This window comes from Tenrec ecaudatus, chromosome 10 (assembly GCF_050624435.1).
Source record: "Tenrec ecaudatus isolate mTenEca1 chromosome 10, mTenEca1.hap1, whole genome shotgun sequence".
NCBI classification, from domain to species: Eukaryota; Metazoa; Chordata; class Mammalia; order Afrosoricida; family Tenrecidae; genus Tenrec; species Tenrec ecaudatus.
This window is the reverse complement of record NC_134539.1, coordinates 47,151,252-47,175,561: the sequence shown is the minus strand read 5'-3', so window position 1 is coordinate 47,175,561 and position 24,310 is coordinate 47,151,252. Positions and strand designations below refer to the sequence as shown.

The window sequence follows — 24,310 nt, the reverse complement described above, 5'->3', positions numbered from 1 at the left end:
GTTTGTTTGAAGGATGGTGAAATTTAAATGCATGCGTGTGAGTATCTGTGCAGAGCTACACATTTCTTACAAATCCAGAAAATCCAATATCAAGTTTCTATGTAAGAGACTGGGCGGTAACAGGTTTGGTTCATTGGTTCTACATGAGTTGATTCCCACTCTTGAGCAGCAGAACGGCTGCAGAAGGTTTCGAAAGCTGCCGTCTTCACAGGAGCAGACTGCTACATCTTCATCCAGGGAAGTGGCGGGGAGGTCCAACTTTAAGCACGGAGCAGCTTAGGCGTAACCACTGAACCACATGGCTACCTGCGGTTTTCTGTTGGTGAGGCAGAGGTGCACTTAGGGGGCCAACTAGTGGAAGTAATGGCATCATCATTAATCGTGCTGGATGACTAGTTAGTAGTTAGAAACCACTAGCCACTCTGTGGGAGAAGAGGAGGCTTTCAGCTTCCATACAAAGTTAAAGTCGGGGAAGCCCACGGGAGCAGCTGCACTCTGTCCTCTAGGGGTCGCTGTGAGTTGGAATAGACCCCATGGCAGGGTCGGGGGAGCCTCAGAGAGAAAGGGAGTCCTTGGAGGGGGCAACCGTGAACGGGGCTGCAAACTGCGAGGCTGGAGTTTAGCATCCCCACAACGTCGACCTAGAAGATAGAGCTACTTTCAAAAACCCAAGCACTGAAAACCCTGCAGAGTACAATTCCACACTGGGTCACCAGCAACTGGATCCAAAGCTTGAAGGGCCACTCTATGGTTGGCCTGGGTGAGAGACTCCGTGAGATAAGTGACCGGCTGTCCGCTGTCCTTCCTGGGAGAGACAACAACATACCACAGACCGTAACGGCCTCTGGACGTAGCCGGACTTTGCCTTGGCTGTTTATAACAGGTGGTTGGGTTGAGAAGAGCCAATTGGGCTTCCATGACAACCTGCTGCCCTTGCCAACTAAGCTCCATTCCACTAAGCCCACGTGGCTAGAGTTTCCTAATGACAGCATCATCCAGGAAGGCACATCCAACTCTAACGCTGAGATCCAGCTAAAGAGCGAAATAAGCCAAAGGCTCACTGAGGGCAGGGAAAGACCCTTCAGTAGACAGTCTGGTTCCAGCTAGTGATATCCACGTGCACAACTTCCTGCTCAGTAACAGCCAGCCAACGCATCCTATGGCAGCTCAGCCCTGCTGTTCTCTTTCTTACGAAATCGGCCTGGAATCCTTTCCAATGAACAGCACATGACTTGGTCTCCTTTAGCTTTTATTAGTGAGACCAATGTTTCTTTAAAAGATTCAAGTATTAAAAGTTTCAGAACCAAAATGAAAGTTACCTCTCTCCTGATAATAAGAAATATTTGGGGGATGGGTGGGAAGTTTTAATATCCAACAAAGGGATTCGTGAGTCCTAGAAACCTAGCTCCAGAAACCAGATCACCGACAGCACTTTATGCAGAAACCTTAAAGAGCTGTTTAATTATTATCGGGGAGATGGTGGGTCATTTGAGGACAATGACTGTGCCATTTAGCTCAGCCTCCATTGGGAGTTGGTAAACAAGACTTGAATGAATAAGCTTGAGAAGATAAATCTCAAAAAAAAAAAAATAGAAAGATAAATCTCAGCCAAACCCCACTGAGCTAAGAACTCAAATACTTAGTCCTCAACGATCATTCCTTTCTCTGAATTCCTATCGCCTTGAGGACAGGTCTGAGAGCTCCCGGCACTTGTGGCAAACATACTCCACCCAGTGGATGCCCAGACTATTGGATCAGAGGAAAAGATGTTGACTTATTTTCTGTAAGTCCAGTACCTTCTCTACTGCTATGCATGGTGCTCTGTGCACATCTAGTTCATCATCAGGGCCCAAATGAGTGTGAAACCAGAGCATTGCTGGCCAGTAAATTCTGAGCATGGATGCTGGGCCTCGCAGTACCGTCAATCATTCTGAACACAGGAAAGCCATGTGAAGGAAAAGCAATCATCTCGTTTTAGTTCATACTGAGAAGGTGTCAGCCAGAGTAGCGCAGGCAGATTCACTTTCCGTTGACAATGTCTACGCAGAGACAACTTAGGGGCCTTTGTAGGGTACTGGGTGTGGGTGTGAGTGCAGGTACGGTGTGAGTGTGGGTGCGGGTGGGGGTGCGAGGGTGGGTGTGAATGCGAATGCAAGTGAGGGTGAGTGCGTGTGCGAGTGTGGGTGCGAGTATGGGTGCGAATGCAGTGCAGGTGTGAGTGCGGGTGTGAGTGAGGGTGTGAGTGAGGGTGTGGGTGTGAGTGCTGGTGTGGGTGCGGGTGTGAGTGCAGTGTGAGTGCGGGTGTGGGTGTGAGTGCGGGTGTGGGTGTGAGTGTGGTGTGAGTGCGGGTGTGGGTGTGAGTGTGGTGTGAGTGAGGGTGTGAGTGCGGGTGTGGGTTTGAGTGCGGTGTGAGTGAGGGTGTGAGTGCGCGTGTGGGTGTGAGTGCGGGTGTGAGTGCGGGTGTGGGTGTGAGTGCAGTGTGAGTGCGGGTGTGGGTGTGAGTGCGGGTGTGGGTGCGCGTGTGGGTGTGAGTGCGTGTGTGGGTGTGAGTGCAGGTGTGAGTGAGGGTGTGGGTGTGAATGTGGTGTGAGTGCGGGTGTGAGTGCGGGTGTGAGTGCAGTGTGAGTGAGGGTGTGAGTGCGGGTGTGGGTTTGGGTGTGAGTGCAGTGTGAGTGAGGGTGTGAGTGCGGGTGTGAGTGTGGTGTGAGTGAGGGTGTGAGTGCGGGTGTGAGTGCAGGTGTCAGTGCGTGTGTGGGTGTGAGTGCGGGTGTGAGTGAGGGTGTGAGTGCGCGTGTGGGTGTGAGTGCAGTGTGAGTGAGGGTGTGAGTGCGGGTGTGGGTTTGGGTGTGAGTGCAGTGTGAGTGAGGGTGTGAGTGCGGGTGTGAGTGAGGGTGTGAGTGCGGGTGTGGGTGTGAGTGTGGGTGTGAGTGCAGGTGTGAGTGCGCGTGTGGGTGTGAGTGCGGGTGTGAGTGAGGGTGTGAGTGCGCGTGTGGGTGTGAGTGCAGTGTGAGTGAGGGTGTGAGTGCGGGTGTGGGTTTGGGTGTGAGTGCGGTGTGAGTGAGGGTGTGAGTGCGGGTGTGGGTGTGAATATGGGTGTGACTGTGGGGAGAATGTCGTCATCACACCCTGCTCCCATCACCGTGTTCTTCCTTCTTTCTGTAAATATGTAGGGAAGCCCATTTCCTGGGCAGTACATTAGGATTTGGGAGTACAAAGGTGAATACTGCACTCTCCCCTTTCTCTGTTTTCTCCCCAAGAAAACAGGGAGAGGAAATAACTTAGTATGTGTTCTCATAGGGTAAGTTTGGGGAAATAATTGTCCTAAGGGGCAGTGAGCCAGTGTTCAGAGGTAAGGTTTCTAAACTGCAATGTAAAAGATCAGGAGGAGTCCACCAGATGAAGAGTCAATGACTGTTCTAGGCAGAAGAGAAGGACGTAAAAACAACAAGACACAGAAATGGGAGGTGTCTTTAGGGACTGGAAGGAAGCACTGGCGTGGTCATCATGGGAGGTAGAAGTGAAAAAGCAGAAGTCATATAAAAATGGTTTTCTAAGCCATATTAAGGCATTTAGATTTTCAAATTCAGGAAACATCAGACATGAGACCAACATTCTTTGAAAAGATCCGCGTTGACTAGTCACAAACAGGAAAAAGGGCTAAGCGACAGAGAGCGCACAGACATGAACTCTGACAGAAAGCTGCTCTAGCCCTGGTCGAGGGGGATTCGAAGACAGCGTGGGAGGAAGGGAGAGCTGGTACAGAGGCCTGTGTGTGTGTGTGGGGGGGTGTAAAATATGGGAGGTGGGGTGGATGAGTGGTTTGAACTGTTGAACAGAGAGGTGAGGGTCATAAACGTAACCCCTTCTCCCATCTCCACCTAGTCCACAGAAAAAAATATATATGAAGGAAAAAATAAGACATTGCAACAATCTAGATCAAAGGTACTGATGGCGTGAATCATGTCACGGTGGTGGTGGGAAGAGTGGGAGGATTCCAGAAATCGGGAAGATGGAAAGGTATTGGTTACATGAAGAGGTTGTAGGAGGAGGACGGGCAACGCTGGGACAACGCGGTGCACCGTGGTGTTTTTCAACGTGATGAATTATGGAAGGAAAGGAGACCAGTTCTTAAAAACCACGAGTTCAATATGTGACATGTTGTTTTAGGGGTTGGGAGACACCCACCTGGGTATGGCCATGATGTGGTTGACTACCTGGGGAGCACAAGGCTGAAAGAACGCTTGTATCTCAGGGGCCATGGGTCTAGTCAGTGGTTCTCAACCTTCCTGATGCCGCAACCCTTTCATACAGTTCCTCATGCTGTGGTGACCCCCCCCCCCAAACATAAAATTATTTTCGTTGCTACTTCATAATTCATACTGTAATTTAGCTACTGTTATTAATCGGGAGAACCCTGCGAAAGGGTCACTCAACCTTCAAAGGGGTCTTGACCCAGAGGTTGAGAACCGCTGGTCTAAGTGATGTCACTGGGAGAGAGTGAGAACCAAGCGGAGGGCCAAGGTAAGAACCTCCAAAGGGCAAAAACAAAACCACGAGTTAAAGGATAGACAGAAAAGCCGGGGGGAAGATCCAGGATCTGATCGTGCCAAGGAAACCAAGGCGGGAGCACGGAGCGTATTTCGATAAGCAGGGCGTGTTCAGGCGTCTCAGTTACTGTTGAGCCTTGACTACAATGAACATTCAAAAATGCCCGTTGTATGAACCTACTAGCTGGTCACCGAGCCTCGCTGCTGCTGGGCCACGGGGTGTCCTGGAGAGAGACTGGGAGGTAAGGAGTAGAGGTGCCGGGCAACTGCTCAGAAAGTGTGCTGGTGAAGGGGCGGGGAGACGGAGAGGACAGGGACTCGGGTTCTTGTGATATGGGAAGGCTGTTTGATAAGTCAGCTGTGCATGCCTATGGTCATCACTGAGTGCGGTCCTGCGTTCGCTCAAGTTCTACTTTTTTAATATGGAGAATGATTTTGAAAAGGAGCAATGGTTCCAGAAGCAATGGCGACTAAAGGAAACACGTGCCAGCTCTCATGAACGTGACGACCTGAGCAGGTCCAGTCACGCGGTACTGTCAACACAGAGAAAGGCAGAAGTCTGCATTGAGCACTCTGCAAAGGTGTCTTCCAATGGCTGAGAAAGAGCAGTCACTCTGAGACGTTTCTTAGCCTGCAAACTTGTGTGGGGCGGTCACTTTAGAGCATGGGACTGTATGTGCGCGGGAGTGAGTGGGGGTTGTACAGAACACACGAAGTTGCACTTGTACTTGAAACCGTGGGGCGTGGCTGCTGCTATGCCCTTGGGAAGGTGTGAAGGGTGCCCTTACGATTGCAGGGACAGCAGGGCACCACTGCTTTGGTGCAACCTTTTAGCAATTATTTTTTAAAGACCCCTTATTCATTTTCCTGACGGAACAGAAACAAACCCTACAAATAGATCGCATTGAGTACTTAAGTTAATTAACGTTTTTTGTCCTACTAAATCATCACTGTTTCTTGGCTTAATGCGATTACATAGAATTCATTGCAACATAAATCCCTCTACTTCAGTGATTAAAGAACATCTCACCTAAACAGCTGCTCCACAGCCTGCCGTCCTCGGAGGATCTGCTATTGCATGCAGCGGAGCCTTCGGGAGAAGACAGGACTAGAGTGGAACACGAGTTCATTTCTAGAGCGGGGTGATGGACCATTCCCCACCGACACTCGGTTTATCCTGAACAAAGTGAACATGGTTGGGAATATAATTCAGAATGTCATCAATTCCCTTTCCTAATAACGAAGAGGAGAAAACAGCATGGCTCAGAGTCATCATCCCATTTGCTTGCAGAAAACAAAATGTAAGTTTTAGATCACAGGAGGTAATAAATATCCGCTTTCATGTTTGTCTAGCATTTTAGTGTATTGATATGTAGTAACCTGTTTGATACAAGTAATAGCAACTCTATGATGTATCTACTCTGATTATTCCCCTTTTACAGATGAGGAGAGCAAGGTGCCAAATATGAAGTCAACAGCTGAAGGCCACAGGAAGTGGTGAAGCACAGGTTCAAGGTGAGTCAGAACCCTGAATCTCAAGCCTATGTTACAAAGCCTCCCAGCAGGCAGGAGTTGGTTTCAGTGTCTCTGTAAAAAGTTGTGTGATGAATGTTTAAACCACACTTTTCTGTTACTGGAATTCTGTATATAGCCCGAGATTCACTTCTTTTTTATTTATTTATTTATTTTGCATTGAACATTTTATTTTTCATTTGCATTCAATCCATACATAAATATATATTATTCCTCTTTCATTTCTGAAATTTTCTCTCTTTTATTTACATTTTATTAGGGACTCACACAACTCTTATAACAATCCATACATATACATACATCAATTGTATAAAGCACATCCATACATTCCCCGCCCCAATCATTCTCAAAGCATTCGCTCTCAACTTAAGCCCTTTGCATCAGGTCCTCTTTTTTTTCTCCCTCCCTCCCCGCTCCCCCCTCCCTCATGTGCCCTTGGTAATTTATACATCGTTATTTTGTCATATCTTGCCCTATCCGGAGTCTCCCTCCCCCCTTCTCTGCCGTCCCTCTCCCAGTGAGGAGGTCACATGTAGACCCCTGTAATCAGTTCCCCCTTTCCAGAGATTCACTTCTATGGAGCAGACTCACTGAAGACTAATGACCAAAGACCAGAGGAGTTGTGAGATGGCCTTAAGGACAGCAAACACGAAGAGAGCAAAAGATCATTGAGAAAGATGATGTTAATGGCGGTGGGATCATTTGGAAAAGGATATCAATAACAGTTGCATAATACGAAGAGTATAATTAATGGTACTGAATTATACATGTAGAAGTTGTTAAACTGGAAAACATTTTGTTGCATATATTTTTGCCATAATTAAAAAATAATTACATAACAACGAGTACAAGAAAGAGGAAAATGTTCTAGAATTGATTGCGGCAATGACTGTACAACTCTTCTTGATAGGATTGAATTATTGAATTGGATGACATGTGGATGATGTGCCAATAAAACTGTTAGGAAAAAAAAGAAAGAAAGAAAAGACCACAAGGGATGCCAAAGGAGACTCTGAAACTTGGCCATGAACATGAGAAGCTCAAGCGACTGGAAGAAATGATGAAGTGAAAAAGCTGAACAGAAATTTCAAAAAGTGACCGAAGAGGACAAAGTAACGTAGCATCTTGAGGTAAAGAAGCCAAGGGAAGAACCCACTCAGAAGAACCCACCCATGCTCGGATGCCATGGCGATGTCCAATGTTATGAAAGTTTCTACACAGCTGACTAGGAGCCCTGGGGATGGAGGGGGTTCTGTGTTCGGCTGCTAACTGCGAGGTCAGTAGCTCGAAACCACAGGCATCCCAAGGTAGAAGGATGAGGCGTTCTGCTCCCATACAGATCTACCCATAGGGGCAGTTCTATTCTGTCCCATTAGATTGCTAAGGGGTCAACATCAATTCCATCGTTCCTTTCCTCGGCTGCCGCTAAAGTGCTCTGTTCCCCTGTGGAAGCGAAGGGCGAGTTGGGATGAGCCCTTGCTCTCTCTCTTGCAACTAGCATTGTGCTCGGCAGCCCGCCAGCCCTGGACCCCCGCCCCATGTCCCAGCTCATCCTGCAGGACAAGATCAATGCCCTCACTGAGGCGGCCGAGGTGAATGTTGAATCTTTGGGGGCTGGCTTGTTCAAAGGCACCCTGTCTTCAATGTAGGAGCAGGCGGGCGTCCTCCAGCAGCCAGCACCCCACCACAGGGAGGACCTGCCCCCTCTACTGCCCAGCTGCCTCGCAGAGAAGGAAGTGAGGGGCTTTGGTCTTTTTGATGAAACCCCTTTGTAACCTGTTCAATAAAACACTGAACTCTTAATAAAAACTTTAAAAAGGAAATGATTTGACACTAGGGAGTATTGAGTGAACAACTTACTTGTAATCTCTGCTCCTATCTAGTTGCAAACTGGGAATAAACAGTGGGCGAACTAGCACAGTTCAAAGACCACACTTTGGGCAGGACTGGGTTTAGCCATTTTTCTCTTTACAGCAAGGTCTCTGATGACCTGAGCAGAGAGAACATCACTCTGACCACCTAGACCTAGTTTTTATTTGTTTGTTTTTGCTTTGTTTTATAAGCATCTGGAAATTAAAAAGCTACATCTTAATTTAAAAAAAATGTCTGCTGCAGTAACTGCAGTCTCTCAACACTCCAACCTGCTCTCCCCCACGACTGGCTGGATTCTACTCAATCCATGTCAGAGTATTGTCTTGTTTCTTTTGCCCTGGTAGTTTCATTTCCTGCTGGAGCTGACAGGCCCAGTGCAGGCAGGCCAGCCCCCAATCCCTGCTGAAGACCCAGGACAACAGACTCCAGCTGTTCTCAGAGCGAGAGGGGACCCGGGAGCAGAACAGCTGCCCCTGGCCAGGCAGGAAAGCAGTGGCCACTCCCTTTCATTTCTGTGCCCCCAAACCTCCCTTCCCTCCTCTGCCCTGGGCCACAGTGGTGAGGGCAGGGGAGCACATCCAGTGTGCCCAAGGGAAGCTGTCTTTCAAAATTGTGTGGCTGGCTTAGGATGGGGGCATCGCTCTCCACTGTTCTGAAAGTAGAGAGGGGGTCTGGACAAGTCAACTAATTTTGTGTTACACATTGGGCATTGTCTCCACACTCTTCCATCATGATAGTGAGAAGAGAGCCACCCAGGCACCAGGTGCTGTGTCCTTCGAAGGACTTAGAGACCCACGAGTTTCACAGTAGAAGGTAAGTCGGCGCAGATGCATATTAAGATTTTACTACCCTAGAAGGCTCAAAGCTTTTACAGTTATTTAAGAGTTGTCTATCACGTGAAGTTAATTGTGATGAAGAACGTGTTGTAAGTAGTGTCGGTTCAATGATTTCTGAGTCAGGTGAACGTATAGAGCATGAAAGGGTGCATAGGAATTGTCTATAAGTCAGATGTTTATAAGCCAGGGACTGTTTGTGCATATATAAACTTAATCCACACAACCACCCAATCGAATGTATCTATTACTCTTATCTTTTTATGGAAGAAGATGCTGACAGAGGCTAAGGAAGAGGCTTCATATTACAAAGCTAGCAGGCAGAGACCCTGGATTTGAACTCAGCAGGTGGATGCTGGGCCTAGCTCCTCTTCCTCCAGACATGGATGGATATTCATAATGGTTTTCAAACCTCACAGTCCGACGGACTGCCGATGGCTGATGCAGACAAATGAACGCATTTTCTGAGCACCTCGTAGGTGTTAGGCACCGTCCTAGGAGCGCAGAGCACCAAGCCAAACATCAGCCTCGGTGCCATGAATCGATTCCTCCTCACAGGGCCCTGTGGGCTTCGGAGGCTGTAAATCCTTACAGCAGCAGATCTCCCAGAGCAGAGCAGCTGGTGGGTTTGTACCGCTGACCTTGTGCTTCGCAGCCCAATGCTTAACCCACTATGCCATCGGAGTTCTTTAGGAAGATTACAGTGGGTAACGATTCCGTGCTCTCATGGAACTTACATTCAGTCAGTTTCAGGGCTAAGGTTTCTAAATATAGCAAAATAATGATAACAAATGCCTGTGCTTGGCTTCTCAAAAACCAAATCCCCCTCAAATCTCACCTTCTCTAAGAAGTTTAACCTGATATCCCCAATGTAAATGACAAAGACCCCTCCAATCAAAATGCTCTCAAAACTAAAAACCAACGAAACCAAACTCCCTGCCATCCGCTCGATGCCGACTCCTCGTGACCCTGCAGGACAGGGTGGAACTGCCCCAGTGGGTTTCTGAGACCGTCACTCTTTAGAGGAAAGACAGTCTCATCTTTCTCCTGGGGAGCAAATGGTGGCTTCGAACAGCTGGCTTTATGGGTAACAGCCCAACCTGTAACCATGACCCCACCGGGACGCCCTGACGCTTCAAACTCTTTCTCCAGGCCTCCAGGTCAGGATGACATGTGTGCCGGCTGGTGGGTCCTTGCCCCTCACAGGTAACTCTGTGCACTGCCAGCATTGAGGCATTTCCCACTTTCCCCCACTTTGATTTTCGATGTAGCAGGAATTAAAGGAGACTGTAGCAGCCCTGGAAGGGGTATCATTCCAATTGAGATTTGGCTTCGAAGCGGATAGAGAGTGTCTCAGCCCCTAAGAAAAGCTAGTCGGTGAGGTGGGAGGAGCATCTGGTTGGCAGGAAGCACAGGGGTCTCATCTCTCCGCCTTGCTTTTGGTTAGTTCACACTCCACCAGTCACCGGGTGGCTCTGAACAGCAGAGATAGGTGTCTCTGGAGGCCGAGGTCCAAATCACAGGATCGGAGCCCTGCATGGTCCTTCTGAGGGCTCTGACAGAGAAAAGTGCATGCCCTTCTCCCAGCCTCGGTGGTGTGTTAGTCTGAGTTGACTAGAGAAACAAATCCATAGAGACACTCCTATGTGTAGAAGAAAGAGTTTTATATACAAGAGCAATTGAATATTGAGAAAATATTCCAGCCCAGTCCAGATCAAGTCCATAAATCCAATATTAGCCCATATATCCAATACTAGTCCATAGATTTCTCTTTAGACTCAGACAGCCATACAATGATGCTGAATGCAGGCAGATCATAGGCCAGTGAGTGGGAAGTCTTGTGGATCCAGTGGCAGTGGAAGCATCTCAGTGCTGGCAGAGATCTCTATGTGGCTTCTCTGGCTCAGGGCACTAGCTTAGCTCCATGTGTCTTGTCAGCTGGAATGACTCCCAGGGAGTGAGTGCGTCCTACCTCCAGTAAGCTATTTATCTCCTTAGTGCCTCCAAATGAGGTCATCAAACTGTGACCTGATTGGCAGGCTAAACTCCACCCCTTTACTCTTAAATCAAATTGACAACAGATTATGTAACTACCACAGGTGGTTCTCCGAAATCCCTGGCTTAGAGCTGTGTCTTCCCATGTCTGCCTTGCCTTTGGGGGTCTCTTGTTCTTTTATAAGGTCAGTCCTCAGATTGGATTAGGATCTGCTCTCTGCTTCTATGAGAGCTGGTAACACCTTCAAAATCTTGTTCAGAACAAGATCAAATCCACAGGTATCAGGGATTAGGGGTCCAATCTGAGTCACAGCAAAGAAGGTCACTCAGATCTGGAGGGATGGAGAAAGGCATTCACAAACCATCATGCTACATGGCACAAGAGTTCCCATCTTTGCCAGATGCCAGCTGAAGGGCCTACCCTCTCTCACTATGAGTCCATCCATCCCAGCCTCCTGGACTTGGCTCTTCATCCTGCACATGTGACCCCGGTATTGCACATGGGCTGAAAACTGTTTTGCAAAAGGGGAAAAGGACAAGGATGTGGGGCAAATCCTCCAGTCACTCTGTCCTGAACCAAACCCATCTATTGGGCCTGAGGGAAGGCGAGCCTGGGGGGAGGCTGGAAAGAGGCAGGCCTACATGGCAAGCACACAGCCCTGGCTGCCCCCGCATCTTCTCCAGGGCGTAAGCCATGCCAAAAAGGGGACGCGAGGTGGGGTGGCATCCAGAACCACTTGGCTCTGAGACCGGCGATGGTGATGTCATACAAGCCTAAGGATGTCTGTTCTCACTCGCTTCCCCTCCCCGCACAGGCACTGGTGGCCACCGGCCTCATGAGGATAGGCTCCTCACCATGTAAGATCACACACTGCCTTGGTTGGGAAAGACCCAAGACCTGTCTCAGCAGCCGCCTTCAGCTCTGCAATTAGGGGAACCATCGAGAAAGCGGCAGCGGGAGGTGGACGTCTGTGCCACATGAAGAAGGCAGAGGGATTAGAAGTGACCACATTATAGGGCAATTACGGTGGTTTTAATGGGGAAAGTGCTATCGTCAAGGCTTTTCTGGAGGCAGGTCAATGGGAGGGACTGCTGCCCTAAGGAGCCACTCATGATGCCTGCAGGACTCCTTAGCATGGCTTTTAATACGGACACCCTACGGAGCGCAATCCTGTAACCAGAAGTCCACAAACATACCGTATCTGTGTGCATGCCACCAACTGCACGGGGGACCCTCTCATCCTCACGGTGCAGGTGAGAAAACTGAAGCCATGGCTTCTCCAAGACCAAACGGCTCATAAATGTAAAAAAATAACTACAGTACCTTGGTGCAAATTGAGGCTGGTTAAACTCTGAAGTCCTGATTTCTGATCCGTAGGGCATGCTGGGAACCCATTCCATAAGCAACACTGTTTCCAGCAGAGATTTAGGCTGTATAACCCAAACCAAAGGAACTATGGTAGTTTAGTGGTTACACTTTGGGCTCCTAACTGCAAGGTCAGCAGTTCGAAACCATCAGTCACCCTGAGGGAAAAACACGGGACTTTCGACTTCTGTAAAGAGTGACATTCTTGGAAACTCGCAGTGGCAGTTCTACCCTGTCCTATAGGCTCTCTAAGAGTTGGCATCAACTTGGTAGCAGGGAATTTGGTTTGGGTTAAATTCTGACACACAGCAACCGCACTGGCTGGGAGAAAGCTGTGTTAACCAAATATCTCTCTCTCTCTCTCTCTCTCTCTCTCTCTCTCTCACACACACACACACACACACACACACACACACACACACACACACACACACACACACACACACACAGAGCTTTGGAAAGAGAAGGCAGCCAAGCCTAGAATAGTAACTGTACTTCCCTGAATAACCTGAAGGGGGCAGTCTCAGTCACAATGGCCACTCACAGTGGGTTGAAACCCCACACCTGAGTCTTTGGTCTATATTACACTCCGAGAAAGGGTCTTCATGGAATTGACACCATAGGAGCGATGACCCATCCACCTTCCTACACCGTGAGGCAAACATTTGTGTGAATGTCACTGGCTATAGCAGTTCTCCTGACACTTCAGCTTAAAATAACAATGACAACTTCTACTGGGCTGTAGAGAATGTGCGCTGGAATTTAGGCAGAGCCAAGAGCAAGTCCTTGCTCTTTCACTTACTAACTGGATCAAGCGGGGCCAGGTATTTCCCCTCCTAAGCCTCAGATTTTTCCAACTGCATCTCAGGCATCCTCACCTGCATGGGCCTCAGGTTACAAAGAGCCAATAGAAAGGAATGAAGCCAAAGAAGGCAAGAAGAACCGGGCCAGTAGCTGTAGCACAGGTAGCGATCCACAGCATCGGATGATAGCATCACGGTATCGGGCTTATCTTGGTGAAATAAAACGAAAACAGAGCCAGGCTGGTGCATGTGCCTGTGTGGGGCGGGGACCAGGCTTGGCGTGCACAGATGTCAGATGCCCAGGTGGTGGTGGGGTGGGGTGGGGCTGGAGAGCAGAGCACATCACAGGTTAGAAATAGCACTGACAGTGAACACAACGAATCCCGAGCAAGCGTCCTTTGTGGCTGGAACGAATATTTCAGCAGTTGCTTTTTCTAGAACAGTTATTTGTGGCAACTGTCATTTGCTTGGTTGCCAGAATCCCACAGCATAACACACAAGCTTCTGCCTGATATGTCCAGTCTTCTGCTTCGAGTCTGGAGGAGGTGGGGCAGGAAATGAATTCTGGGTTGTTCCAGGGACCAGACGAATTTTGCTGAGAAAATCTCAAGTTAGAAATAGACGGGGACCCGTCCACTTGCATGGCTCGATTTCCTTTTTCAAAAGGTACACAGACCTATCTGAGTCAGCTGCCGGGGCTCCAATACTTTTATTTCGTGAACATCTGATGTGGCGTAGTTTAGAAGAAGCAGGAGTGGGCTGTGTTTTGTTCTGCTGCACAGAGTCATTATGAGTCAGCTACAACTCGACAACACTTAACAACGATTACTACGACCATTTAGAACTGACAGCTGATACAGCTGAATGGCAGGGCGGTTCCTCATTGGGTGGCACTGCAAGGCTAGCCATTCGAAACACCAGCAGCCGTGTGGGAGCAAGGCAGTGCTCTGCTCCTGGTAAGAATCACAGTCTTGGAAAGTCACAGGGGCGGGACTGCCCTGTCCTAGAGGCTTGCTGTGAGTTGCCATTGACTTGATGGCGGTGAATTTTTGTTTTGCTTGTGAGGGATGAGTTAGTTGTTCGTCGATGGAGCTTTTATTTCCTGAAAATGTCCTTTCCCCGTCAATTCTGACCCACCACTAAAACCATTTCCTCCCCAAACTGCCATTTCTGTACCTTGTACACTAGTTCAGAAAAGGGCTCTGGTCAACTCCCCCAATTAGGAAAATTCAGAGTACCTGAAGGAGAAAATCCTGAAGGAATTCTCCTTGAAGAGATGGGGACCTTGAGGTCAAGAAAGCAGGGGATTTGCCGAAGGACACACACACACACACACTCATACACACACACACACACACACACTGAGCAGCATTCAGCAGAGTTGGAACAAACACTCTGCCTTTGCAGTAGTTTGGTCCGTTTCAAGTGAATACTCCATGAGGTTTCTCTTTTGCACTGGGACAATTCTAAAGGAGAGGGGCCTTTCCCTGTATTTCTCACCCATCGAAGAACTTGAAGAACACATACATCAAACACCGGAATAAACTCTGCAGGAATTAGAAAGAGAATTCCAAGAAGCGAAATGATTCTGCAAAGCAACAAGGTGTTGACGGGAGCAGCCGTCAAGTGGACGGGGCTCATGATGGGCTATCCTGCCTCATCGTCCAAGAGCAGGAGTGTTAGGCGCAGGGGTGGCCCTCAGGGAGCCATCAGGCACAGTGAAGGCCTAGGCGATGGTCCACGGTGGACCCCAGGCAGAAGCAAGTCCCTTGGTCTTTTCCAATATGGCGCTACACAGAGGGAGCGAAAGATGGAGAGGATATGACATTCTAAATTTTCTACAATACATACATACGGAGTTTGCCGTCAACATCCTACCTTATCTGGCCTATTTAACGACTGGTTTCTAGCGAGCCGAGAATATAAGCAACAGACAAACATGCTGACATTCATTACCCAGAGAAAATTGCAGGAAAATAACCATCTATCCATCGCCGTAACTAGGTTTTCTTCTCCCTTCCCATTCAATTTTCACGTCGTCATTTCAAAGCCAAATCACTCTTAAGTGGTCTTTGGAAAATAGCAGAATTGTCTGGCCTCTCAGGAAGTAAGGACCTATCCTGACCTTTATCATTTGGGGTTTTGTAAACAAAGACTATTTCCACTCAAGTTCCGTTGGAAGCTTGGCTCTCTGTAGGATCATGGAAAGAGAGCCCACTCTCCGTCCCATAATCCAAACCACGCTCACTGTCACAGAGTCAGTGCTGACCCACAGCGACCGTTGTGGGTCTCCGAGACTATAACTGTGTACGGAAGTAGAATGCCCAGTCTTTCTCCCTTGGAGATGCTGGTGGTTTCAAACTGCCAACCATGGGGGTCACGGCACAATGTGTAAGCACTACCCTACCCAGGCTCCTATGGCAGATGCCAAATTTCATTGAAGCAAAGCACTATGACCTAAAATAAATGTAAAAATCAAAGGTAAGGTCTTTCCTGTTGTGAGAAATCGATTTCTAGGGAGTAAAATGGAATTTCACTTATGGTCTATTCTTCCACTTACAGAGAGTCCCTGAGCCAGTCTGAGCAAGAAAAATATATAAACTGTCCTTTAAAAAAAGGATTCTAGGGCTCCCCATCGGGATCCCTGAGTCCAAATTTCCTGGAAGGAGGCCTGAGAATCCTTTTTGCTAAAAAACAAAACAAAAAAACAACTTCTTAAAAAACCCCAAATTATGGTGCTCAAGTCAATTCTGACTCAGAGTAATTGACGGGCAAGACAATATGTCAAAGTTGAACTACTCCATCGGGGTGTTGAGACTGTAAATCTTTCTAACAACAAACTGCTTCATTTCTCTCCCGTGGAGCAGCAGGTGGGTTTGAACTGCGGACCTTTCAGTGGGCTGCCCAATGCTTCCCTTCTTGTAACACTAGGGCTCCACAACTTTCTCAGATTATTCTAATATTTACGATTTAGATGTCATGGTTACATTCTCCCCCTCTCTTTGTGTTAGTCTGGGTTGACTAGAGAAACAAATCCAGAGACACTCAGATGTGGGTAAGAGAAGGTTTTAGATCCAATAGTCATTATATACTAAGAAAACAGCCCGGCCCAGCCTAGATCAAGTCCGTAAGTTCAATATTAGCCCTTAAGTCTAACACTAGTCCATAAATTTTTCTACAGACTCACACAGCACATGCAATGAAGCCCAAAGCAGGAAGAGCACAGGTCGCTGGGGGACAAGTCTTGTGGCAGCATCTCAGTGCTGGCGTGGCTCTCTATGTGGCTCGTCCAGCTCCAGGGCTCTGGCTCCATCAGCACAGCTGCATGCAGTTTGTCAACAGAATGTGAAGCAGAGAGTGTGGCCGACCTCCAGGGAGGAAGACGGGATTTCCCACACAGAGGCATCATTGGCTGTGACCTAATTGACAGGCTAGACTCCACCCCTTTGTGCATGTAGACAGGAGATTATATAATTGCTGCAGACTTCTTTCCCCTTTTCTATCCTTTATCCCCTTTCTGGTTTGCTCTCAAACTCTAAATGTCACATGTAATAATTTTGGAACAGCAGTCTCAGTTCCAAACCACCACCAACTGACAAAATTTGGAAGACATGTGGGTAGATCTGAAACTTCTTGTACAGAGAATTTCTTTCTTTTTAAAGTTATTTATGGAAATAGACAAATTCCTCTGTTGAAGTACAGTTTCTCAGACTTCACAGGTCATTTTCAGAATTGTCCAGACATAATGAATAAAGATTTGGCTGAAATCTTACATGCCAGAAGTTCTGAGTTAGGTTGCTTATTATCCTTTTTTGTTCTGTTCTTTTCCAAATGAAATGACCTCGATTTCTTCTTAGTTTTTCCTTGTAGTGGTTCACCCTGTTCTTTGAGTACAGCTCTCGATTTCCTCTCCAGTCTCTAAGCTATTGTCGGTTAACCCACGAGAACGAGCATACCTTCAGGGTACAACTGTACTCTCATGTTTTAAAGGTTGAGAACAGCTCTTCTTTAGAAGCCTCTACTTATTGCTGGGGTGGGGGGTGTTGACTGAAGACTCGGGGTGTACAAGTCTAGACATCGACAGATTCCTGCTTTCCTTCCAGTGAAATTGTCTTTTTTAGAACTTCGGATACTTTCTGGGACTCCTATTATATGAAGATCATATTCTGAATCTGATTTCCAAGTCATTCACATTTTTTCCCCTCTCTGTGTTTCCTTTCCTTCAGACTTCTTGAGAGTTTTTTCTTTCTGTTCATCTTTAGTCTCATTTTGCTTCTCTGTGGTTTCATTAAAACTAGTCAAAATCTCCTTTGCAGTTTTCAATTCAACCACAATCTTTCTGAAAGGTCAAGTTATTGGCCGCCATTCTTCATGTCTCTCTGCATGTGTGTCCTCTGCCACCCAACGCTGACATTCCTACCATTGCAGGTTGAGTGCATCCCTGTCTATTGATCTTGGCAATGTGACTTGCTTTGGCTAAAGGCTTCTGAGAAGTTCTGAGCCTAGACCTTATTCCTACTGATCTGTCACTGCCACAAGAAGACATCTGGCACTGTCCTTATTCCGGAAGAAGAAGAGCAGATTTGATTCCAAATACCGTATATACTCGAATATAAACTGACCTGAGTATAAGCCGAGGTACCTAATTATTACCTGGGAAACCAGAAAAACTGATTGACTCGAGTATAAGCCTAGGGTGGAAAATGCAGAAGCTATTGATGAGTTTCAGTAATCAAAACAAATGAAAATAAAATTACTAAAAATTGAGACATCAGTGGGGTAATGTATTTAAATGTTTTATTTTAAATAAAAACCATAAATAAAAGGACAAGTCATTTAACATTAGTAAACCATCACAGTAAGTGGAAAATAGGTTCAACAAAAACAACAAGGTATCAACAATGATACCTTAAGAGTACTAGTCCCTGAGCTCAATCAGCAACCAAGCTAAAATGTAAAGAGTTAAAATCCTTCAAAACTGGATTCCCCATCATCATCCGTATCCCAATGCAGAGCTTCAGCTGGTGTGAGGTCATCATAGACGCTGTCCTCACTGAGATCGCCGTCATCACCATCACTGCTGTCATTTTCATACAAAGCACAGTCTTCACTGCCATCCATAGCATTACTAATACTACATTTCTGGAAGGCACGTTGCACCATGTCTTCTGGAATGTCTTCCCATGCATCTTGAGCCAACTTTGCTATTAACTCTATGTCAGGCTTCATGAGATTTCCTCCTTTTGCTAGTTGGGCTTGACCAGATGACATCCATTCATGCCACTGACCCGTGTATAAGCCGAACCCCAGTTTTTCAGTATTTTTGTGCTGAAAAACGTGGCCAACACACAAGTATATACGGTATACCTTAGAGCCATTCACTCTAAGCTCAACCCAAACAAGAAGAGCCACCCCAGCAAGTCCCACAGACTGTCTAACACTGTGGGATTCTTATGTTTCTAACAAGTCTTTAGAGCTATTCCAGTAACCAATCTGGACCACAGGAAACTTGCTTGGTAGCCGAGTACCCTTTAGGGGAGGAAGGAGAATGGCTTCCTCCTTCCCATGGGACAGGAGCTTAAAGATGCTAGACACCGTCATGGAGGACATGGAATGAAGACGAAAGGACACCGAAACTGACTTTCCGAGTGCATAGAGACTCACTTCCTTGGGAGGCCCCAAGGAGGAAACGATGCTCTCTAGAACCCTCTTTCCACCCAAAGCAGCCAAGAGCACGGCCTTTCCACCTGCGAGAAGGCCAGAGTCCAGCAAACTCCACCTGGAGCACAGGGAACCGTCTCCTGGATGCCAGCCTCTGTGTCACCCCACCGCAGGCGATCAGCTTACTTTCTTCCAGCATGGGCAGCTGTCCCTTAAAAGGATCAAAGGGAAAAGCAACTGGGGGGCAGGGTTTCGAAGGGAATCATTGCACACATTAAGGAAGCTCTGTGTTCTGCTGTCTCAAAAGATAAAAGGAGATTTTCCTTCTTTCCCTTTGTTTTTGAGTGTGATCCTGCGCTACTGAGCTGTGCCCCAACTACTTATTCTACATCTTCGCCGAGAGTCTCCAGAGCCCAAACTGAGCCTCAACGTGAGACCCTCCTGCTCGATGTGCAGTCGTCCCCACTACCCCTTATCTTTAGATTTGCTCTCTGAGATCTGAAAACATTTAAATTGGGAAGAGCATCCTGCTCTTCCTCCAGAGCTCCCTCCTCCTCCACTGGGCGTGAGCGCGGAAAACAACAGTGCCCCACCCTGCCTGCATCCAAACACTGCCCCCTGGACACCTTGGGAACCTGCCAAGTAGATGTATAGGAAAAATATATGTGTACACACACACACACACACACACACACATCTATAGGGTTTGGTACTATCCCCAGTTTTCAAGTATCCACTGGTTGGGGGCTTCGAAGGTGTCTCCTATGGATACGAGGGCGGGGAGCACATTAATAGTTTATTTCGCTGGTAAGTTACCACTTAGTAGGTCACGATAACAATCATTTTCAAGCCAAAATGGAGCTGCCTATTTGACTGGCGAACTGTGTTTTCTAAGGCCACGCTGGAAAAGCAGTAAAAGGCATGTGTGTTAGTCCGGGTTGACTAGAGAAACAAATTCATAGACACTCATATGTGTATAAGAAAGAGCTTTATATCAAAGAGTAACTGTGTATGTTAAGAAAACATCCCAGCCCAGTCCAGATCATCCATAAGTCCAATATTAGCCCATATGTCCGAGACCAGTCTAAAAATTCCTCTTCAGACTCACACAACACATGCAATGACACCAAATGTAGGAAGATCGCAGCCCAGTGGGTGGAAAGTCTTGTGGATCAGTGGCGGTGGAAGCATCTCACCACTGGCAGGGGTCTCCACGTGGCACCTCCAGCTCCAGGACTCTTGCTCCATTAGCGTAGCTCCATGTGGCTTGTCAATAGGAATGTCAACAGGATTTCCCAGAAATCTCAGGAGAAGGCCATGCCCGCACCGAGGTCTCATTGGCTATGGCCTGATTGACAGGCTAGACTCCACCCCTTCCCTCAAGTTGACAGGAGATTATGGTCCCACCTTGAACCTGAACCACAAGTCTTGTGTTATGAACAGACTGTGCTCAGGCTACTTGGATTCTAGGATTTTGCCAAGTTGGGGTGGGGATTCATGCCCAGGCCTCCTCGGCAGGGCAGGAGTTTCCAGAAATACAGCCCAACCAATACAATTTCTTTCCATTTTTTAAAGTTATGCTATTTTTAATAATCTATAATATTTTGGCTGTAATTGATTAATTATACAGGTCGATGGTGTCTGGGGCTGGGATGAGGCTTAAATGAGCTATGATAGTGGTCATGAGAAAGGAGGTAACTAATTACAGTGGTCATAGGAAAGGAGGTAGGTAATCAAAGGATGGGAGCCAAGTGGGTTTGATGAGAAGGCTGGGCACCTGCTGCCTGGCCCACTGGGCATCTCCCCCTGGCAGTCAGGAGGCTGGGACCTGGCCCAACATTGCCCAGCTCCCTCCCCTGGAACCAGGGGCCCTGTGAAGGAGGGCCTTCGCTCCCTGTTCTCAGTACACTGGCTTCTCGGGGAGGCTGAACCGAAACCCATTTCTTTCACTCAATAATTAGTTACGGAGATCCAGCTTCACGCCAGACACACGGGTTATGAGGGTGTAAAACCAGTAAGAAAGGAGTTATGCCAACTGTCACTACAGCTGAACACGACCAGACACTTGCCACTTTAAAAACATTTTCCATAAAGTCATGTCACAGAGCTAGCTGCCTTTTTGTCTCCCACTTGTCAACATGCACCCTTCTTATCTAACAGACAGCAACTTGAGCTGCTCCTGAGAAGGGAAAACTCTAGAAGCTCATGGCTCTGAACTGCTTCATCCAGATCTGTATCCTTTTTCTTGTCTGGGCTTCTGACAGGAAGCGCTTAGCTTCGCTACATTCTGTGACCTGGAAGTATCTTCTCTCAGAAGCTGCACGCCAGTCTGTACAGGAGGATAACTTTCTCCATTCTCTCTCTCTCTCTCTCTCTCTCTCTCTCTCTCTCTCTCTCTCTCTCTCTCTCTCTCTCTCTCTCTCTCTCTCTCTCTCACACACACACACACACACACACACACACACACACACACACACTTTTCCTTGGCTGGTTTCCCACCCTAAGTCAAGATTCATCAAGCTGCCCTGTGAATGCTCTAAATGCCATCCCAGTCCAAGCAGGGCGCCTGCGTGAGCTGGAGGACGTCTCTGGGGCTCACAGTCTACCCCTTTCCTCTTGGGGGACACTGTGGAGTCCCTTATGTGCCCACAGTCCTTAGAGCACGTGAGTCTAGGTGGCTACTCTCTTTTGTACTTGGAAAGGGCTCCCAAGCTCAAGAGGGTATTTCCAAACAGGACTCGGTAGGGCAGTGGTGGAGGAGGAGAGTGGTCCTAAAACATCCACATGCCCCACCTCCCCAGCCCCACTCTGGCTCAGTGCGCCGGCACGGTGGTGACTAGAGTTCCCAGGTTGACCAGCCACCTGGAAGAGGCCCCTTATCTACCAGATCCAATGGTTCAGAACCACGCTGAGAGCCACACGGGAGAGGAAAAGGCTCAGGGAATCACAGGGACAAGAGGGCAGCACAGATAAAGGGAGCCCCCCTAGAGGACAGAAGTGGTCCCTGCACTGTCACACCTCCACACAGGCCCCTCCTACCTCTGGATGTTATCTTCCAGTTGTTTGACTCTGAACTCATCCTCCTCAGACTGCCTCCGCCTGGCTTCTTCCTCTTCTGCAGTTCCCGCGGGCATCCCCTGCAGCAGCCATTTTTCCCGAAGCAATTTGGACTGTGAAAATATGGGAGAGAAAACAGACAGATGATCGTTTTTGGCCCCCACTCTCCTTCCCATCCACACTACCACCGTCTTGAGTGGCCCCTAGGTTTGCTTGGCTCGCAGCTTTCTCCTTCTCTCTAACCTGGCTCCCTCTTTCCCTCCAGTCCAAGCTCCTGAGAGCATCTAGAGGGATGTGTTTGTGTGTGTTTATTTTCTACTATTCAAAAAGACAAACCACCTTTTGGCTCTCTGAGCAGCACCTTGGCGGTTGGCCAGAACAAGCGCCTTAAAAAGGTGGCAAGAAAGGAGAGAGATTACAGAAGGGTCGCGGGGAGGAAGAGGAACCCGTCAGTGTGCAGGGTACCAACGATGAAACACACAACTTTCCTCTAGTTCTTTAATGTTTCCTCCCCCCACTATCATGATCCCAATTCTACCTTACAAATCTGGCTAGGCCAGAGGATGGTCAGATAGGAACTGGAAACACAGGGAATCCAGGGTGGATGACCCCTTCAGGACCAGTGGTGAGAGTGGTGATACTGGGAAGGGTAGAGGGAGGGTAGGTTGGAAAGGGGGACCGATTACAAGGATCTACATGTGACCTCCTCCCTGGGGGATGGACAACAGAAAAGTGGGTGAAGGGGGACATGAGACAGTATAAGATATGACAAAATAATAATAATTTATAAATTATCAAGGGATCATGAGGGAGGGGGGTGGGGAGGGAGGGGAAAATCAGGAGCTGATACCAAGGGCTCAAGTAGAAAGCAAATGTTTTGAGAATGATGATGGCAACAAATGTACAAATGTGCTTGACACAATGGATGGATGGATGGCTTGGGATAAGAGCTATAAGAGCCCCTAACAAAATGATTTTTTAAAAGAAATTGATTGATATTATTATGCCTCACAAAATAAACTTGAGTCAAGTTTTAAAAAAATGGAGCCAAGAAGAATGTGACTGATCATGTTCTAGGAAAGATTGATATGCGGTGAAAGCACCAGCTATGTTCAATCAAAGAAATATTGGGAAATCATTAGTCATCAGAGTTAAGGAACCTTAATTGCATCTGATGGCCTCACGGGGCGAGCATTTGATGTGAGCCTTGCTGATCTGCAGAAAGATGAAGCTGCATTTAGAAAATCCAAGCTATGGGCTGAGGATGCTCAGGGCAAAAGCTGCCTGATCAACTTCCACAGCACGGATCTTATGCACTGTGTAAGACCCAAACATGGTGGACCAGGATTGAAGCTCACGTTGACATCAAGACTGCTGATGGCTATCTGCTTCATCAGTTCTGTGCTGGTTTTACTAAAAAGCACAACCACCAGGGTCGGAAGACCACCAATGCTCAGCACCAGCAGGTCCACAGAATCCACGAAAAAATGATGGAACTCCTGATCCAAGAGGTGCAAACAAATGACTGGAAGGAAATGTTCAATACATTGATTCCAGACAGCACTGGGAAAGTCACAGAAAAGGCTGCCAATCTACATATCCTCCCCATGATTTGTTTGTCAGGAGAGTGAAAATGCTGAAGCAGCCCAAGTTCAAATTGGGAAAACTCATGGGCTTCATGGTGAAGGTGGTCATTCTGGAAAAGCTACTGGTGATGAGGCAGATGCCGTGAAAGGAGCTCATGGCTGTGCATCACCCGTTCAAGAATCTGTTTAACATTCAGACTTTTAATGGTGATGCACAAAAGGCCTTATTTGTGAGGCAAAGGTGAAACTATAGAAAAAGTGGAAGGTAAATAATGAATGGACATATGGCTTCAATTAGAATTTTAAATTGTAAATACTTGGCTTATTTCCCCATCTTAGTTTCTCCACCGAACAATTTTAAAGCAAATGACAAACAGTGGGCTATTTTTCCCCCTATAAAACCCCAGTTCCGCTACCACATTTTCTTACGGCCTCCTGGTATCCAGTCCATATGAAAATATTCAGTCTTCAAATAAATATTAATCGATGCCATACCTCTTCCTCAAACCTTTTAATTGCTCTTAACTGACCTCAGCGATGTTTCCCAGTATTTTAAAAATCACCCAGACCACATGAGCTCGAGCAGTCATATGCTCGGAATGGGCTAACAGTGTCTGGGTTTCAGGTCACTGGGCAGAGGGGCTTGTGGCTGCTTGGTTGCTGCGTTGAGAGGGGAGAGGGAAACAACTCAAGAGAAAGGCATGCTGACTCTCCCAGAGAAGAAGAGAGCAAAGGTGGGGGGCACATGGGAGATGAAGTTTCACTGTTGAGTTTGCACATCCAGGCCTCTAGATGGCAGATGGCAGCTCTGGGAGGACAACTGAGGCTGAGAATCCCTGGGGACAGGTCAACACTCCTGGGAGCTGACCACTGCAAGGAAGCACCGCCAGGGCTGCCAGCAACTGGGCAGGCAATCAATTCTCCCAGCAACAATGGGCAACCGAAGAAACAAGGATAGCCACGAGGAAGGTGGGGACTTGGACTTCGTTAAGTAGGGGGCAAGGCAGGGAAATGAAGCTCTCCTAATGCCTGTATTTGATTTGGTCTCCAGTCAGAA

The 24,310-nt window shown here is 47.7% G+C and overlaps 1 protein-coding gene across 3 annotated transcripts in view; it reads right to left on the bottom strand.

Moving 5' to 3' along the window:
* Positions 1 to 24,310, bottom strand: part of PALM2AKAP2 (PALM2 and AKAP2 fusion) — a 371,023-nt gene that overhangs the window by 253,211 nt on the left and 93,502 nt on the right. For all 3 annotated transcript variants that reach the window (XM_075560292.1, XM_075560293.1, XM_075560291.1), the window contains exon 3: positions 21,650 to 21,780. In XM_075560292.1, coding sequence (XP_075416407.1) covers positions 21,650 to 21,780 — 131 coding nt within the window. The remainder of the gene's footprint in view (positions 1 to 21,649; positions 21,781 to 24,310) is intronic.